At 42.6% G+C, this 18,531-nt stretch overlaps 1 protein-coding gene across 1 annotated transcript; it reads left to right on the top strand.

Annotated features, from left to right (window-relative positions):
• The first annotated feature begins 1,638 nt into the window (after positions 1-1,638).
• Positions 1,639-17,332, top strand: TMPRSS11E (transmembrane serine protease 11E). Its single transcript, XM_039379893.1, has 10 exons — positions 1,639-1,703; positions 9,810-9,933; positions 11,193-11,308; positions 11,736-11,803; positions 13,389-13,552; positions 14,529-14,567; positions 15,611-15,791; positions 16,017-16,282; positions 16,627-16,769; positions 17,171-17,332. The coding sequence occupies exons 2-10, from the start codon at positions 9,822-9,824 to the stop codon at positions 17,330-17,332; spliced, it is 1,251 nt and encodes a 416-aa protein (XP_039235827.1). The 5' UTR covers positions 1,639-1,703; positions 9,810-9,821.
• Positions 17,333-18,531: the final 1,199 nt, after the last annotated feature.

The following is an 18,531-nucleotide window of genomic DNA, read 5'->3' on the forward strand; positions in this document are numbered from 1 at the left end:
ACATCCTTTATCACTTTAGTGCCTTTCTGTCATGAAACTAGGGCTGGAAAAGTTTTTCAGTGCCCTAAAAAAGCCTCCTCAGTTTTACCTCTTTCCTTAAGCAGCGATGGGGTTTTGCCTGCCGGTGAGACTGTTCAGGGATTGCCATGCTGGCTCTGTGTTGTGTGTTCTTCCACCTATGGCACAACCAAGTCACAAGAAAGGACTCTATGTCTGAGGATCATGGGGTGCCTGGAATTAATATGTCTTTGCACCACCTACACACAGGTCAGGTAATCATGTGACACTTGATACTTTACCCTGGAATTGTCACCCTCTAGCTAGGCTTCTGACTGCATTTCTCTTGCACATCTGGACTGACTCAAGTGTTCCTATATGGGATGGCGGTACAGCTTCCAGTTAAAGAATTGAGAAGCAATTACATTATGTGTGTCATTAACAACCATATTCATCCTGTTTTGTAATAATTTATGCTGAGACATTGACTGAATTTAAATTATGAGAAGCTGAGGCTTATCTTAACCTATGTTTCATTCAAAAGAAGCTAGCCTTCTCTGAAAGTCAGTCTTCCTGTTACTTGAGTATGGACTTAATATAAGGTGAAAGGAAGAGCTCCAGACATGTAAGGTGTATTTGCATCAGCGTGTTACTAAGCTGGTGATCCCTGAGCTGTAGAGAGGTCAAAGGAAGGTCAGTAAGGTGGAGGAAAAGAGTCCCTAGAGGTTAAAAAGTTTATTGCAGCAGAGCAAAGCAAATATGTGCCATACATGTATCTTGTGATGTTCTATCTTTACTTGCCTTCTGAAACAAATCTTTGTGTAGGGCTGTGTGGTAATATATATCTTCTAGTAAGTTTGGTGGTACTGAGAAAACTTAAAACTGAAAAAAGGATTCCCAAGAAAAGATTGAGAAATGTTACTTTAGGTTAACTTTAGGTTAGACTTTGTGCTTGTGTTAATTGATTGCCAGCTAACTTGCTGTCACTAGCAGAAGTGGAAGTTCTTATTTAGACAACCTGCAAATATTCATATCAGAAATGTTTATGACACAGAAGAATTTTTCCAGGACAGAAATATGTGGGTGGCTAGGTGACCACAATTAAAATTAGCACCTAAGGAGTTAAAGAAGAATGAAAAAATTGAATTTAGCTGTTGCTATGAGGGCAAATTCTTGTCTAGCTGAACGAGCAATTTCAAGGAAGTTCAAGGGAGTTTAGAGGCACTGCCACTGATTCTCCATCCGTTTATGTCAGGTCTGTATCTGGTCTAGGACTGAACATTGTCTCTTTTGAGTACGAAAATTTTGTGCATTGGTCCTGCCCATAATTTCTGATTTGTTCTTAATTATACCAAAGAAGGAAATACACTCCGCGTCCTTGCAAAATTTTCATGGCTCTTCTGATTTGGGGTGTTGCAGGGTGTAGCTAATACTCTGAGAAGGCTTCGGGATTCCTGGATGAAGGGTGTGATGAAAGAAGTGTATTGTTATTGTTTTAGGGGAGGAATCATGCTACTGGGTAAGCCTCTGTCACTGAGACTTGCTGGACTTGTTTGTTCTGACTTGCCTATGACTCCTTTCTTTCTTAATTCAGGAGATAAAGCCTCAAGTCTATGCTGAGATGCTGCACAGTGTGTTGTGGCGTTCAGGACAGTGCATCTCCTGGACAGAAGAGCTTCTTGCCAACCTCTCAGTGGTACCCAGAGGTGAGTGCCACAGGCTTCTCTCTTGCTCCTTGGTGGTTTGGGCAGCATGGCTATATCATGTGTAGATTTATAGGGCAGTTTGAGCTTTGACCGAGAGTGTGGGGAGAATGGCACCAGTTCTGAGCTTGCTTCTGATTTGATCTGCCTTTCATGCATCAGTAATCCTTCTGATATTTCGGCCTTTCTCCTCAACTGAAATGCGTTTGTTTTCTGAGAATTCTGCAGCTCCTCTGCAGCATGGTGTGACAAACTGAGGTGGCCTATGTGGAAAGCAGGTGAGAGGCATCTTACTGTGCCCTGACTCTGATCTACTGTCTGTGCTTGTGCAGTTAGAATGTGTTGCAGTCTCAACTGCTGAACTAGAGGATGAGAGGAGTACAGTTGGTAATAGTAGCTTCTTGTGCTCTTGTTTATTTTCACGGACTTAGTGTGCAGCCAGTGAAGTGTTAATCTGTGCAGAATCAGCTTGGAAACACACCAAATCTGGCACCTGACTGTTTCTCCCACCCTGTCTTGGAATGAAAATCAAACTGAAAACCTACAAATACTACAACTACTAGTGTGGTGCCTCGTTTTTGGAGTAGATTTCAACCAGTCAAAGAAGGACAAAGGGAGGCAGGCAGAGCTACTCTTGAAGGCTGAAAAGCAGAGATCTACTGCCATAATCTGTGACTGCCAAACTAACAGAACAAGATACTTTTCTATGACCAACACAACTGGAAATGGAAATTGAAGTGGTAAAGATGATGTAGAAGTTACAGAACCTTATCCTAAACCAACTGTAATCAGTGGCTTGTACTTAATTTTTTCTTTACACTGATATGGCCTCTGACATGTTGATGCAGATTGTAAAGTCCTTATGCAGTGAGTAGCCCTCCTACTTCTATTAAAGCTGACTTCAGAATACGAGAGTCTTTTTCAAGATGTTGGCTGTGGGAGTCAACTATAGAAAGACACATTATTGATCAAGGGTATTTCAGTTGTTGGCATTACAGTTGTGTCCCACAGACCGTTGAAATGGTACAGGAGCCTAGCTCTATTCCAACAATTAAAGAGCTCCTAGCTTCCAAAGAGTTGTATGCAAAATGGATGAGAGAGTAAGGAACAACAAACCTTTTGTGCTGATTGCACAGGTGATCCAATAATCAGGGAAGCCTGCATAAGCACCATTTTTCCATGATGGATATAGTTGCTGGTAAGACATCCCAGAGACTGAAATGCTGCCCTTGAATCTTCATGTAAGTAACAAGAACAATATTTGGAGCTGTTGTCTTTACCCAGATGAAATGTGCTCTTGGGAAGCAGCAAGACCTTAGTAAAATTGGAGGGTTAAGGGGAGGAGCTCAATTAGTAAGTGGCAAATACATTACTGATGCTTTATCTGACTGCAGAGTGGTGGCATGCAGCACCTACTGTTTTTGTGGGATGTTCAAGGGTGTGGGGAGATCAAGCTGATTCAGTGTGACGCATAGAAGAACATACATTTTGTTTCTCTCAGCAGATCCCTTCAATGTTTGGAAGTTTTCCATTGTATCAGAATTGTTTTAGGAGAAATTAAACATTGAGTAATTGAGACTGGTAGGTAACTGACCTGATCCAAACAAGGGTCTCACAGTACTTAGGCAGGCACTAGCTTCTTCTGTTTCAGTTCTCAAAGAAGTAGAGATTGTTCCATTCTTTTAAGTATGTGTGTCCTGAGAATGCCACAAAAGAGCATAGGAGACATGTTAGGTTGGTGTGGTTGCTTGTGGTAAAGGTGGGAGTGAAATCAGCATATCTTGCTTTGTGGCCCTGTGCTTTTGCTACAGGGCTCCTGCACTAAGCCAGATGCATTTCAGTTGCTGCCATTGCCAACCACCCTGCCGAGGCAGATAGACTTAGGGACCTAGTTTGGATTTTCCAATCTCACCCACCAGGCCAGCAGATTAATCTGTTCAGTTGCCCTATGAAGAGTGTCTAGTAAGAGTGATTGTAGACATGTGCCTGAATCCAACATTGACTGGAAAAACCAGACACGGCCATAAATGCGGAGAGATCCTCCTCAGCAGATGTGCCACCCAACCTCTGCCACTGGCTCTTCTGAGAGTACTGGATTATCAGTTAGCAGGTGTATAATAATAAAAAGTGCAATAATAAATTCATTATAGGAAGGCAGCAGCAGATCACATAGAAGAGGTTGCGTGTTTTTGTCTATACAGAGTGTGGCAATACACTTCAGTAAACAGCTGGTACCAGAAAACATTAATCTAAAGGCAAATCTAGTTTGGAGTGCTATGAGGGCTTATCTCAAGAAGTAAAAGAATGTCGAGGGCAGATCTGTAAAACAGAACAGGGTAGCTGTTCCCTGCTTATCCAGCAGCTCAGTGACTAGGAACACATGATAGAAGTTATACATCCTTTTCTTGTCCGAGAAGACATTTTCTGATCAGTTTGTTGGTATCTTTTGCTGAGGCTTTTGATAGCTCACAGTAACTCAACCAGAAGAGATGGATAAGCTCAATACAGTGAATCAAATCTGTCAGGCAGAGGTGGGAGCTTAACATTCATTAATTGCATTGTGAATGAATATAGTAACATTTTAGGGAGTTTGGTACATGATGAGAGAGGAAAAACAGTTTGTCACCTGTGTATTGTTCTTGTCTTTTGCTTTTGGGTAAATGTTTCAAATTCGAAGGTAAAGAATTCATTTGGTGCTGATCAGGAATCTAACTTGAAATCCTATGTGTTTTCTAGTTGGTTTCACAAGGAAGACCAGACAATTTCAGCTCTGTCAAATTTCAGTGCAACTCTTCTTCCTAATGTGCCAATATCTACTAATGTAGCTTTATTTCTTGCCGTATTTCACTTACTAAAGTATCCTGTATTGAGGTTTGATTTAATATATCTCTATCTAAACATAACTTTAGTGTATCTTAAATACTTAATTCTATAAAAACATAGCTATTTTCACAATAATTCTTTTGGATTATTTTTTTTTCAGTATAGAATAACTTTTTGATGACCAAACCACAATGTTTGGCTCAGAGCCAAGGTGTGTAAACTAGGAGACTTAATAGTTCGCTTTTCCAGACCCAAATTAACTGTGATATGAAATGGAGAGGTGCTGCTGTCTCCATGGATTGTCTTGGGCCCTTTGGGAATGGCGCATATTTTCAATGAGAACAGGGATTTTTCGCCGGTAGTATTGCCAAGATAAGCAGTGTCGTACTGAAATAAAAGATCTTGGGTTTGAAACTTCTCACGAATTCACTGTAGACTGAGAGCTGCCAGACATAGGCTGTGAGGAGTTGGTTTTCAGAGCAGAGAGGATTTGGCTTTCCAGGTGTCCCAGTGGAATTTGGATGCTGATCTCTTGCTAAGGTTTGCTCCTGCAGTATGAGAGTTATCTCATTCATAGGAGGGTGAATGGATTGGTGTTACCTGAATTCCCTTTTCTGCCCCACTAAGAGTTAGTTTGTAGCTTACTGGAGTTTGGGCAATAAAAAAAGTGGAAGCCTGTGATATAAGGAAGCAAGACAATGTGGGTTGATTCTGGAAGGCATCTACACAGACAGCTGTGGTATTGGGGGTCTTCTGAGGAAAATGCCTGTCTATTAAGCACTGCCTCTTTGCCACAAGAAGAAAGAAATCATGCAGCCACGGTTGAAGGCGATGAAATAATTTCTGCTTCTGCTTTCATCAGCACTGCAGAGGATCAGTGCTTCTCTGGCCAGTGAGTGTTGATGGAGCAGAATTTGCTTGGTTACTAGAGTGCAGAGAAACCATGTCTGATTCCTAAACAGGGTGTCCCACCTGCCACTAAACTATTTAACTATGGAGCTGGATGTCCCAAGCACAGGAATCCCTGTCAGGTGGTTATTCTGGTAGAGCATGACAAGCTTGCCCTCCGTGGCACAATAGCAAAAAGGCTACGGGAGCAAAGACCTAGTTGGAGGTGTAATGCGTATGAATAATGAATGCACTGAGTGGTCATAACCTGAACAAGAACTGGCTTTCACTAACCACCCTAGCCTCTGTCTCAACAGAGCTAGGCCAACCTAGTTGTGAGATAAAATAGACAAAAAAAACCCAAAATATGGGGGCTACTGAGCTGGGTTCTGCACACAGACAGTACAATTGAAGGATACTGGCAATTGTACACTGTGGGAGTTGGTGAGACATGGTCCTTCCATTGCAAAAGAAATTTTTTTTCCTGTTCTGTTACTTATCTTAGCAAGATGGAAGTTGAAAACATCCTGCTAAAGGGAGGAAACCTTTTTGGTTTTGAAAAGATATTTCCACTTTAACTTGTATATCCTATATACAAATATATACCCAAATGTATATAATAATATACATATTATTTACCTGTATGGGGATGTTGGTTGACACCATGGGGGTGTTGGTTGAGGAGAAGTTCAACATGAGGTACAAGGTACACTTGTAGCCCAGAAAGCCAACCATGTCCTGGACTGCATCAAAAGAAGCATAGTCAACGGGTTATGGGGTCCCCAGCATAAGAAGGACATAGACTTGTTGGACTGAGTCCAGAGGAGGGCCATGAAGATGATCAGATGTCTGGAACACCTCTCCTAGGAAGACAGGCTGAGAGAATTGGGGTTGTTCAGCCTGGAGATGAGAAGGCTCTGGGGAGACCTTATAGCACCTTCCAGTACCTAAAAGAGGCCATAGGAAAGTTGGAAGAACTTTTTACAAGAGCATGTAGGGATAAGATGGGGGGAATGGCTTTAAACTGACAGAGGGATTTAGATTAGACATTAGGAGGAAATTCTTCTCTTTGAAAGTGGTGAGACACTGGAACATGTTGCCCAGAGAATCTGTGGATGCCCTATCCCTGGAAGTGTTCAAAGCCAGGTTGGATGGGGCTTTGAGCAACCAGGTCTAGTGGAAGGTGTCCCTGTCCATGGTAGGGGGGTTGGAACTGGATGATCTTTAGGGTCCCTTCCAACCTAAACCACTCTGTGATTCTGTGATATGAAAGCAGAAATATATGGAAGTGCTTCCTTTAAACTTTTCTGAAAAAAATTCAAAGTGAAATCAGTATCAGAAGCGGAGTAGGCTTTTATTCCTCATCTCCCTTGTTATTGTTTCCCCTGGCATTACAGCAGTTCCTGAGGTATCTGTTTCCCCTTGTAAGTCTATATGACCTGTAGAGAAGAAGCAGTTCTGACATGTTGGAGGAGAAGCAGGTCTGTGCTGCCAGTGTTTGTTGCTGTAGCTTGTATTTGCATGAAAAGGAAATAGAGACAGACTGTTGGAAGGATAGTGCTGCCTGTGAGAGCATGAGTCCCACAGGTACTGAGATGCTTGGTTTTCTGAATCTCAAGCTTTTGTAGCTGAGGCATAAAGCCATTTCTTGATGAAATCTGTATACATTTCAAGAAACACAGCAGTTACAATACCAGAGTACTGTTGCCTCAATATTTACAGAGTCAGCCACATGCTGCCAGGGCTGTGCTGTGCTTTCTCTGTGCCAGGAGCAATGAAGGAATGGTGCTCCCATTGCCATTCAGGTGGAAGCACACTGGGGGGAGGACAGCTGCAACACAGGGAATCAGTCTGATTGAGATGGGTGGTAGGGGCTCAGGCTGGAAGCAAAAACTCTCCAGTGAGGAGAGCAAAATAAGATGCTAAAGCAGCATCTTTCAAGCATGAGAGGTGGCTAGCTAAGGAGGGGCAGAAGCATGTTGCTGAAGTGGGCTGTTCTGATGAGCCAAGAGGCTTGCCCTTGAGGGTTAAAATTCACTGCCCATGAGGTATGCTGCAATTCCATAAACTGGGACTGTGAAAGACTGTGAACTGTGAGATGAGTGTGGGAGTGCTTCATGGGAGGCTGCAGTGTATTAAAGAAACAAGCAGAACAGTCCCACTGGTCTTGGGTTTTTATCTGAATCTCTCCATCAGTTAAACCCTCAGGGTTAATGGATAGTTTATACAGTGAAAGTCTAGATGTTGAGAAGTCAAGGCCTCACTGGAAGCAGTTGAGTTCCAATGTGTGTTATTTATGTGCTTTTACTGCAACTTGGATTTTGCAAAGAAAGTAACCTTGGCCAGCCTGGGATTTCAGGCTCCTATCAACTGCCCTGAAGTCAATTTTCAGAGCCTTGCCATCAGGGAACTGAGGCACTCTAGTGGGGAGAAAACTTGGGCTGTGCATTGCCAGAATAGAACTTTGCCCTGTAAATTAGGAACAACAGAAGGATAGGTACTGGGCTTCTCTGTAGTATGTGACTGAAGCAGAAGACTTATTCCTGGTCACCTGTCCTGTGTATTTTGGTAACACTAAGCTGCTGGTTGTGTCTACCTGCAGTTGTGATGCTAGCTGAAGCTATCCTGTTTAACTTTTTCTTCCCAGTATACCACCTCTTTCAGCAGGTAAAAATTAGCCTGCTTCCCTTCTTAAGTAATGGACTGGACTGAGATTCCTGACAGCACTCTGACTAGCCAAAACCAAGGTTTTACGTGAGGAGATTAAACTTTTAGTTGTTTTCAACTCCCCTGTCACTTGCTGAGCATACCCCGACTGTCTGCACACCTCTCAGCTGCTTCCTCTGTAGTGCTATCTGGTTTGTTGCTGGGTTTTTTTGTCGCTGCTGTCAGTTTTGGGTTTTGTTTTTGTTTGCTTTGCTTGCCATCTCTTGCTTGTGACTTTACTTGGCTTTCTTGTCATAAGAGCAGAGAGTATAACACCACTCTACTCTCCCACAACTTCACTGTCTTTTCCTCTTTGGGATTTGTGCACCATACCCCTGCCTTCACTGCTCATCTGCTCCCTCAGATCATTTCCTAAGACAGGACCTCTACTGGTATCCTGCTCTGCTTTTACTGTGACTTTTTCTTTGACACCTTATAGTCAGAAAACCTGCAAGACTTATTTTCTCTGCCTACCTTTCTGCCTCTTCTTGCCCCCAACTTCTCAGATGTTGCTCAGAAATGACTGTGCCATGGGCCTGAAAAGGGGAAAACAGCATTTAATATGTTTGGTCCACAGAAATACAAGCATGGATCAATGGGTTTAAAACATTGTGGTGACTAGCCAGCTCAGACCTCCTCCCCAGGGCTGGCTGCTGCCATTTGTCACTCCAGGCATGTCTGAGAGATTATCTCACGTGTTTTTCTGTTACCTTGTGCTAATGCAGATCATGATGTGGAGACTCGGTGTGTGTCATGACAATTACTACATAGTGTGCTGTAGAATTACTGGGGGTCTTAAATAATTGTGCTTAGGGTTTTGCATCATCCTTGTACAAAGTTACTGAGGACATGTGCAAAAATGCAGTTTTCCTACTGTTCTCTTGCTTAATGCTGCACTGGAGGACATAAATGTAGGAGAAGGGCTTATATGCCTTTGTCCATGTGTGAGTCAAGTTCTCAACTCCTTTACAGATCTGTTGTTGGCTTTCAGCAAATCCCTAAGTCTGGGTCTTGTTGCCATGTCACATTTACACAAGTAGCTCTTTCTCTCACAGACTGGCAGGAGACAGTATGTGGTCTCTTACAATGTATATGTGGCTTCGGTGCAATAAACCCCAAACCCTGTAGGGAATCAGTGAATATTACTACTCATACCAACTAAAAATAACCAAAGCTGTATGTTATATGGCATCTCTGGTAGCCTAGAGTATCCTTGGTGCAGAACATATTTGATCAGTCATGAATTATTACATATTATGTTCAGTTTAAGCACCTGTGTGGGCAGTCCCCTACACTTGAAATCTGTATAATATTTCTTGATGGGAAATTGTCTCTACAAGCAATACCTGCAAAACTCTTTCTCAGGGTGTATGTGAGGCAACTGAGGAAAGTTGGAACACAGGAAATTCTCACTAAATATAAAGAAAAGTTTTTGCCACGAGCATGGGCAGAGACTGGACCAGGCATCCTGAGAGACTGGGATATCTTTATCCTTGGAGATATTAAAACCTTGACTGGACAAGGCCTGGAGCAACCTGCTGTAGAGGGACCCAGTTTAAACAGATGGTCCGGGGTCCTTCCCTACCTACCTCATTTTGTGAGGTTTTCCAGCTGAGCTAAGCTGTGTACTCAGGATGTACTATTGTCTTTGTACTAGAGCTGAATTTCTCCATGTTGTTTTCTTCAATACAGGTAGTGATCCAGATGGACAGAGCAACGAGGCGTTTAGAGCCATGGAAGATAGCAGTCATTGTTGTGTCAGTGATAGTAGGCTTAGCCCTCATCATTGGCTTGATTACATTTTTTTTGTGTAACGGTAAGTGCACCACTCTTTTTGTTGTCACGAGTCTTCAGGAATCTGTTGTGTTTCACCTGCTACTGTTGTCTTGTCTGATCATTTAAGTATACGATTCACCCCTAGTATAGAACCCCCATGAGAAAACTCTCTAAACCCTATTCAAGATCTGAATTGATTTGAAAACCTGCAAGAATACTTGAAGTACCCTTTACTTGAATCAGGGATTTCAGTTTTAACCCTCTATTTTTTTCTTGTTTTGCGCTGGTTCCTCCACTGGTATCCATGGTGAACCAAAGGACAGCAGTCTTCTGTATAAGCCAGAGGTGTGTCTAGTACTCAGGCTATGCATAGTAAGCTTGGTATTGAACAGGGGTTTTGCAGAAACTTAACCTGGCACCTCCAGATGAGAATATTACAGAAACAGAGAGGGCAGAGCCCCTGGGCTTTTTGGAGCTCAGGAGTCAGTCCTGGTTGCCAAGGGCTCAGTTTCAGTAGCAGATCACAGAACTGTTAAGGTTGGAAAAGAACTTTATGATTACCAAGTCCAACCATCTTGGCTCATGACTTGAAGCCCAGTCATTCCATTCCCAGCCACTTGGCTCATGAATGAAGCCAAGTCATTCCATTCCCAGTCTCTGAGATACAAGTGTGAGTGGTTTTGAAATGCCTTCCTGCTGGAACGGACCTAATCATGTTGTCAGCTCACCAGGAGTCAATGAGGTCGTGGCTTGCATTAGGACACTAGAAGAAGCAGTGGCAGAGCTACATCTTAGCTTTGATTTTTGCCAACCCTATGTTTTGGGGTCACTCTACCATTCACTGGAGAACCAGATTTTAAACATAACCCAACTGCTGAATGGATGCAAATAGCTCTGTGTCACCTGCCTTTCAGAGGGGCAGGGACATGCCAGAGTGCAGCCAGGGAGGAGTGAGGGTGTCTACTGAGTCAGAAGGGACATATGTGGGCTGGTTTCTCTTATGCTGTGCTCACCTCAGGCCAAAAAAAAAAAAGACCCCAGAGAAATGTTGTAATGGGTGTAATTTACAGCTACTTCAGATGGTTCTCAAAGAAGAAATGAGCCCCTAGCTGGTTCATGGAGCATCAGCATGGTCCAGATCCCCCTTTTCCCAAAGTGTTGCTAAAGCTGTAATCCCACAGCTGATAGGATCACAACCAGAGCCTGGATCCTTTGCTTGTGCCATGTTCTATGAGGTACTGTTCATCTTTGAATTGTACCAAAGGAGATCAGCTGCCTTTTTTTTTTTCTCCTCTGTAGATCAAGACAGATATTACAATGTGTCTTTCTTAATCAACAACGTCAACTACGACCCTCAGTATGAAAGGCAAACCACAGATGAGTTCAGGAACCTAAGTGAAGAAATTGAAACCATGGTAAACTAAGATATTTTTCTGTTCATGCCTGGGCTGTGGTGAGGGGTCTTGCAGTTGTGTGATTGGAAATAGTCAGAGGTGATTTTACCTCATCCTTACATGTCTGGCCTTACCTGTCTAAACCTTGCTGTAGTGGGTTAAAGATGTGTTGCTGACTGTGTGCAAGCAGATGGTAAGCACAGGTGCTGTCTGTTCCAGCAGCTCTGTGGTGAAACCGGCAACCATAGAGCAGAACAGACAGTGAAATTGGCCAACTCAGCTGTTTATTTTGGATCTGTATCCTCTGATGGAAATTTAATGGTAGCTTTGGTGTAGACGTGGAGATCTGAAAGCATTTTCTTGTGCTTCAGAGGCTCATGAGAATGCTATATCATGAAAGCATGTACTTATTACAGGTGTATTTTAACACACCCTTTTCTTTTAACAGATGTCTGAAGTATTCAAGAACTCCTTTCTAAGTAAAAGGTACATCAGGTCCCACGTTGTCAGTCTAAGGTAAGTAATGTGGTGGCCTGGAATAAGCAGGGATGTGTTAAATATATTTTCTTCCTACTACTTGACCATATGGAGCATTTTGTGTTGTTTATGCTTGGGTTATATTGGCAGGATGAGTAAGCCTTGTCTGGTTGTCACTCTCCTGCAGTGCTCAAAACACTGAGGGCTCAGTTACCTTCAGAGGTCAGCAAGGAAGAGAAATTTGGCCTTATACTTCTGCAGGTTGATTCCCTGAACACTAGTTTTTTGTGACTGTGATGCAGTAACTGGATTATTGAGTGATCTTTGTCTTCACTACTAGTTAACAGCTCGAGAGATGCCGAGTAAACTCTTTATCACACTTATTGCTTCCCATGAAAGCTTGGGTTGGTGTTTACCACTCTGCATGGTGTACAGTAGGAGAGTACTATTTTCCTCCCTCTCTGGAAAGGTCTGAAGGAATAAATGAGTCCACTGTGAGATATACAAATATAGACAAGGGAATATAGGCATAGATACAGTAGACAGAAGGAGGCAAGTGGAACATACAGGTATAAATGTCCTTGGTGAGAGGTTTTAAGTCTTTCCTCTGCTGTAATTATGCATCACTCTCAGTGGTAAGAGCCATTGCTTCCCTCTCCTTCATGCTGCCTTATTTTGGAGTTGTATTTCTGTAAGGCTCAAATCTGCTGTGGAATATTTTTTCCTATACAGTAAAGAATGTCAAACTTTCCACAAATATCCTTCTTCACAGCACTTCTGGGCTTTCTTACCTTTACCTGTCTCTAGATGGAATGAGTAGTTTGCTTAAACTGTTCTACATTGTTTTCTGATGCTGGTTCCTTCCAAAAGCCTCCCATAGTGTACATCAACTGAAATTGCAGAACTGGGAGTTAGACTTCAAGAGATCTCTTTACAACTTTTAAGTTGATTGAACAGTGTATCTCTTCCACTCTTATTTTCACTACAGATACCTTGTGCAACTAGGCACTGGAGCAGCTTAGCTGCATCTCTGCTGTCTTTTCCTCAAGGCTTTGGTTGGTATTCCTTGAGACTGTTGCTTTAAAATATTGGGCTCAACATTTTATAGTGACAGCAAGTGATCTCAAACTACTGAGTATGTTGTATCTAAATACAATGGATCAAATTGGCCAATAAATGGACAAGTGACTTAAATGGAAAGAAATGCCAAAAGACCTTTTTAACTTCTGTAGCTCTAAACTGGATCTTTTGAATGGCTGTCAGGAATGGCATGTTGGATATCTGTTGAAGGGTTTTAACTTGCTGTGTTGTTACCATTGCCATTTGTGTCCTAGTGACCAGGATCTGTGTAGAGGCCAAAGGGAGCAATCCCTTCTCTGCTTCTCAGCTCTACTGCTTATAAAAGTCTCCAGAAAATTCCCTCTGATCATTGTCATAGTGAGAACCTTTGGCTGCCTGCTGACATGTCATCATCTTCCTTTACTTGTGCACAGCTATGCTATTTGTTCTAGATGTCTGTGCAAACCAGACCTGTTCTCATATAAACAGGCAGACAGTACAAAGCAGAACCAAGAGCATTAGTGGGCAAAGAGGACAACACCACTTTGTTTGTGTTGGTTTGTAGCCCAGATCCTGGTGGAGTGCTTGCATCTGTTGTTCTGGTATTTAAATTTGCCTCTGCTGACAGAGAAGCAACGACCTGGGGTCACGTCAACCGTGTGTTACGCAGAAGGCTGCAAACAACCTCAATGGGCTTGGATGTTGACCAGTCTACCATTAGACTCACAGGCAAGTGCCTTAGGTTTGTGTTTTCAGCTAGGAATTGGTTCCTCATACTTTGCTGTTCATAGCGTAATGAGTTTCACTTTAGTATGCAAATATGGGCTATTCTTGTTTTCTTTTTTTTGCCTTTTCAAAACTGCATGTTAAGCTGACAGCCTGGGAACTTGGAAAAAGTAGCATGCAAAGCACTAAAACACACAGGCACTGATTTATGGGTGTGAGCTCTCCTCTGTCCATTAGAGGCTTTCTCTCTATGACCTACTTGTGTTGAATGAGACAGACCCTCTCAATTCATCAAAAAACCAACTTTGTGACCAGGGATTCACAAACTACTTTAAGGCACACATTGAACTGAACAAGAACCTGTATCACCAGGCACTGAAAGCAGAGTCCTCAAGCTATTAAAAAATGCAAAGATGAGATGGTTCCCTTCTCCACCCTCTGCCATTTCCTTTGCTTATTTTACAAATTTCTGTGTTTGTAACAAAACATGAGGTTCCCTGGGCAGTAATCGTCTCGCATGAATCTGTCGCTGGTTACCATCTGAATCTGGCGGAGGAGGTTTTGTAGGAAAGAAATTGAAAATGTTGCAGTTTAGCTCCAGTCAATCTCAGCACTGAGGATTTATGAAGACTGTTTTGACCACCTGGCCACACTAAAGCTGAAAAGATGCCTGTAAGTGTTAGCTGGTTACTGTGCATGTTATATGAGTAGATGTAACTTGGACTTACTTGCAGTAGTAAGCCACTTTGGTTAGCCTTGAGCTAAGGCAAGAAAGATATATCCTGTGGCCTTACACTTTCAGTGACGAACAAAAGCTTCACTGAACTTCTCCAACACAGCACATTACTCCTTTTACCATACTTCACTCCATGCAGCAAGGCAACCCATTTAATTTGTGTTTCTGGTACAGGGAGGAAGTCTGTGCTAAATCACAGAGCATATGAGATATACTCACTGTGGTATTTGTTTTTCATTTCAGAGTTGAATAAGGAAAAGGGAGATAACCTATTAAACAACTGTAAGTACAAATGCTTTATAGTAAAACTTCAGGGACATGGTTCTAGATGTTCTGTGTTTACAAAATCATGATGTTTTTATGAAACAAGTTGAAAAAAGAACTTATTTCATGTACTAGAGCAGAAGAGAGTGCATGAGACATGGAAGACTTGAGTTCATTTTCTTGTAGTCTTGCTGGCTCTGTGCTGTTTGTAGAATAAAGCATTCTGAATTGGTGGTGGGAAGCACTTGCTTTAATGTTGGTTTTGGGAAGTTGGGGACGTAGATAAGCTGCTGTTAGCAAGTTTGCACAAGCACTACAGTTGCTCTGGGCCAATAAAAAACATTTTCCCTCCTGCCCCCTCCTCCACACAGAAACATTTGAGAACAGATGTCTGTCAGATTTGAGCTAAAAGGGCAGAGGGTGGGAGAGGGAGAAGAGCTGATCACAGTGAGAGCAAGGCAGTGGCTCAGCCCTGGAGATTGGCAGGTTCTCAGTCCTTCTCTTGTTCTGTGCTCCCCCTTGAGGTCTTAAAGCTCCTATGGAAACAGGGAGAAACATAAGTACCCTCCCAGGGGACTGCATCAGTCCCCTGCATAGTCTCAAAGAGTTTGTATGTTAGTTTTCCATCTTCATATGGACCCTGAGAATTGGATCTAACTTTTTTCAGGTGGGTAACACATGATTGTGCAATTGGCACAGTGACTGTAAGTAAATTTTTGGAGGAAGAGGACACTGCTTTTTTGTTGCTGCTGTCAAGGCTAATCTGGAGGTGACCTGAAAAAAATCCTTTCTTTCAATGTCTCAGATACACAGCCTTCAGTTCCCATGGGAGTACATATAGGCTGGTGTGTCTGGAAACTGCTTAATGAAAAAGTACTGACTCTTCTATCAAACTTTCTTGTTTACCCTGCATCTATCCTGAGTCACTTGTGACCATGACACTTGGTTTCCCTGCTTTAGGTGAAGGTCATCTCTTGACAGATATCCTGCACTGTTACATGTCTGTGTGCAGCCATGAGGGCCTTCAATCAGCTAAAGCAGAGCTGTCTTTTCTTTGGCAGGCTGTGGAATACGGAGAGAGGCATTCTCCTTCACAGGAGTGGAGAGAATAATTGGTGGGCAGCGTGCGCGGGATGGAGAATGGCCATGGCAGGCCAGTATTCAGCTCGACGGGACCCATCGCTGCGGTGCATCAATCATCAGCAATACCTGGCTAGTGACTGCAGCCCACTGCTTTAGAGGGTAAGTCATCAGTGCCTTTCTGATTCTAAAGGCCTCAGGACTCTTGGGTGCTCTGACCTTTTGTGCCCCTCTAATGTCTGTATCTGCCGAAAGATAATGAAGTTTGACTCTTCTCTTTCCTTAGGCAAACCTGATCACATTGCTTTCTGATGCTTAAATGGAGAGCTAAGCTCCTTTGGGGATCTTGTTTTGTGTGGCTGTGACATAACCTCAAATATCTTACAGAGGAACTGATCCTCGGAGGTGGACTGCCAGCTTTGGGATTCTGCTGAGACCTCCAAAACAGAGAAAACTTGTCCGAAGAATTATTGTTCATGAAAGATACGGTAACGTTATCCTTGATCACGAACACGATGTGGCTGTTGTGGAACTTGCATCTGCTATTGAGTTCACAAGTGATGTGCACAGTGTGTGTCTTCCTGAAGCATCTCATGTTTTCCCAGACAACACTTCCTGCTTTGTCACAGGTTGGGGAGCTTTGGAGAATGATGGTGAGTGTCTCTTACCTTCCTGTGCCCTGTCTTTCCAAGGATATCAAGGATGTATCTTGTAGCCTACAGTTGAATTTAATACTGAAATACATACAAAAAAGCCTCTGTGCATTATGCTAAAGAGTATCTGATGATAATGAAAGATAGAGAAGGGTTATGTTTGGGAACAACTGAAGGATTTTGGTGGATGGGGGAACTTTCTTATTTCTGAGACATTGTCTAGGTAGCTCCCTTAATTGCCTGTGATGGCAGAAAAACTGTAGGAAAATCTGTCTACTCCTAATCTTTGCATGTTTTATGTTGCATACTCTGTCTCCAAATTGTTGTACCACTTCTCCTTCTAGGCTATAGTGTTAATCAGCTTCGACAAGCAGAAGTGAAAATTATAAGTACTGAGATCTGTAATAGTAGACAAGTATATGGTGGAGTGATAACACCTGGAATGTTGTGTGCTGGATACTTGGAGGGGGAGGTGGACGCTTGCCAGGTAAGTTTGTTTATAGGTAATAATAATAAGAAACTAGGTGGAGTGGAAACTGATGTTTTCTAGAAATAAAATACACTTTAGGAGTCTAAAGTTTATGGGTTTCAATATCTTGACAGATGCAAATGAAGAGCTGCATGGCTCATGGGCTGAAGTCTGAACTTCAGTGCTTGGAGTTTATAATGCACCTATGAGAGAATACAAATTTAAGGGAGTGGACTGGGAGAGACTGAATTAGACATAGGCTGTCAGCCTCTGTCTTGCCAGTAAACTGTGTGAAACTTGAATTATAGCTGAGGTCTAGAGAAAAATATCTGTCAGTTGTAACGCAACAATTTAAGACTTGGGTTAGTGAGGTGAACACTGTTTGCTTTGTTCTTACCTGTTGACATTTTTCTCCTTAGGGTGACTCTGGTGGGCCACTGGTACATGCGAACTCCAGAGGAATCTGGTATCTTGTGGGAATAGTGAGCTGGGGAGATGAATGTGGAAAGCCAAATAAACCAGGAGTGTACACACGAGTGACTTACTATCGAAATTGGATCCGCTCCAAAACAGGCATCTGAAACCTGGAGCAGGTTAAGTTCTGTGGGCTGTGTACAGCTATTCCTCTGACACATTCTACTCTCTGGTCACCGTCTAAAGAGCTGCTGGCTTAGCTTGTGGTCATGTATCCAAGCTTGGAGTAGTCTAGGACTTGAAATTGGTTTGGTCTACAGCCAGACAGGAATGGACTTTATCCATGTGACAGTTGTTTGCTCAGGAAGTAGTCTGCCAGAGGGACAACTACCTTCATCTATATGCAATATACGGACCCTTTATTCTCCATGCTCAAATGTCTTGACTCCAGCTCTGATACCCAGGCAAAGTGTTTGAGCCCAAACAATTATCTACCAGCATCCAAGACAAGTTATAACCGAAACGTGGCTCACCCATTTGCTGTGTGCTCACAAGGCCCTATCTATCCATAGACAAGCTACAGTTCAGCTCTTGACTCCAAGGCTGCTGCACTTCTGAATTCTTGAGCTTTTTCCTGCATCATTCCAGGGAGTGTACTATAATGAAGAATGGAAAATAGCTTAGAGAAGTCCTGGTTCCTAACATCAAGTTGGATTCTTACTTAAGTGAATAGAGAATTTTTCCTTGCTGTGTTTTCCTGAAAATGAATTTGTGGAAAACACCAGCTCGTGTCCACCTTCTTTGACCAAGTGTATGCGTGCCCACTCATTGCTTCATGTAAGCAGCCTCTACGACAGTATTTGCCATGAGAGTGGCTGCTGGACTTAAGACCGAAAACCACTTTATGTTCATACCAGTCTGTTGTCATATTAGAGTATTTGGCTGAATTAATTTCCATTTTTAACTATCCAGATTGTATTTTTCTGAATAAAAGTCCTTTGCTTTTTGTGCAGGATGGACGATTGTAACAATATTGGTATGACCATTGTCAAAAAAACCCGTCTCAAACTGCTTATTTTTGTGAATGCTGTTCTCAAGTCTTTATTATTGAATATGTGCATCTTCAGCTGTATCCTGTAAAAAAAAAGAGGTTTTTTATTACAGTGGAAATACCCATCTCCTTCAGAGCAGGGCAGAACTCCTGACTGACTCACTAATCTTATGTAAAGATCTCTCTCTTCTGATGGAGAGTAGGAATTGCCAGACTGTAGCTAACTCATTTGATCTCAACCACACAAACCTCATATTCTCTCTGACTTGATGTTTTCAGGAGCCCATGTTTCTGCCTGCCAGGTAGGTCTCAAAC

This window comes from Pipra filicauda, unplaced genomic scaffold, assembly GCF_003945595.2.
Source record: "Pipra filicauda isolate LSUMZ 115617 unplaced genomic scaffold, ASM394559v2 scaffold17_size4572894_pilon, whole genome shotgun sequence".
Taxonomy (NCBI): domain Eukaryota; kingdom Metazoa; phylum Chordata; class Aves; order Passeriformes; family Pipridae; genus Pipra; species Pipra filicauda.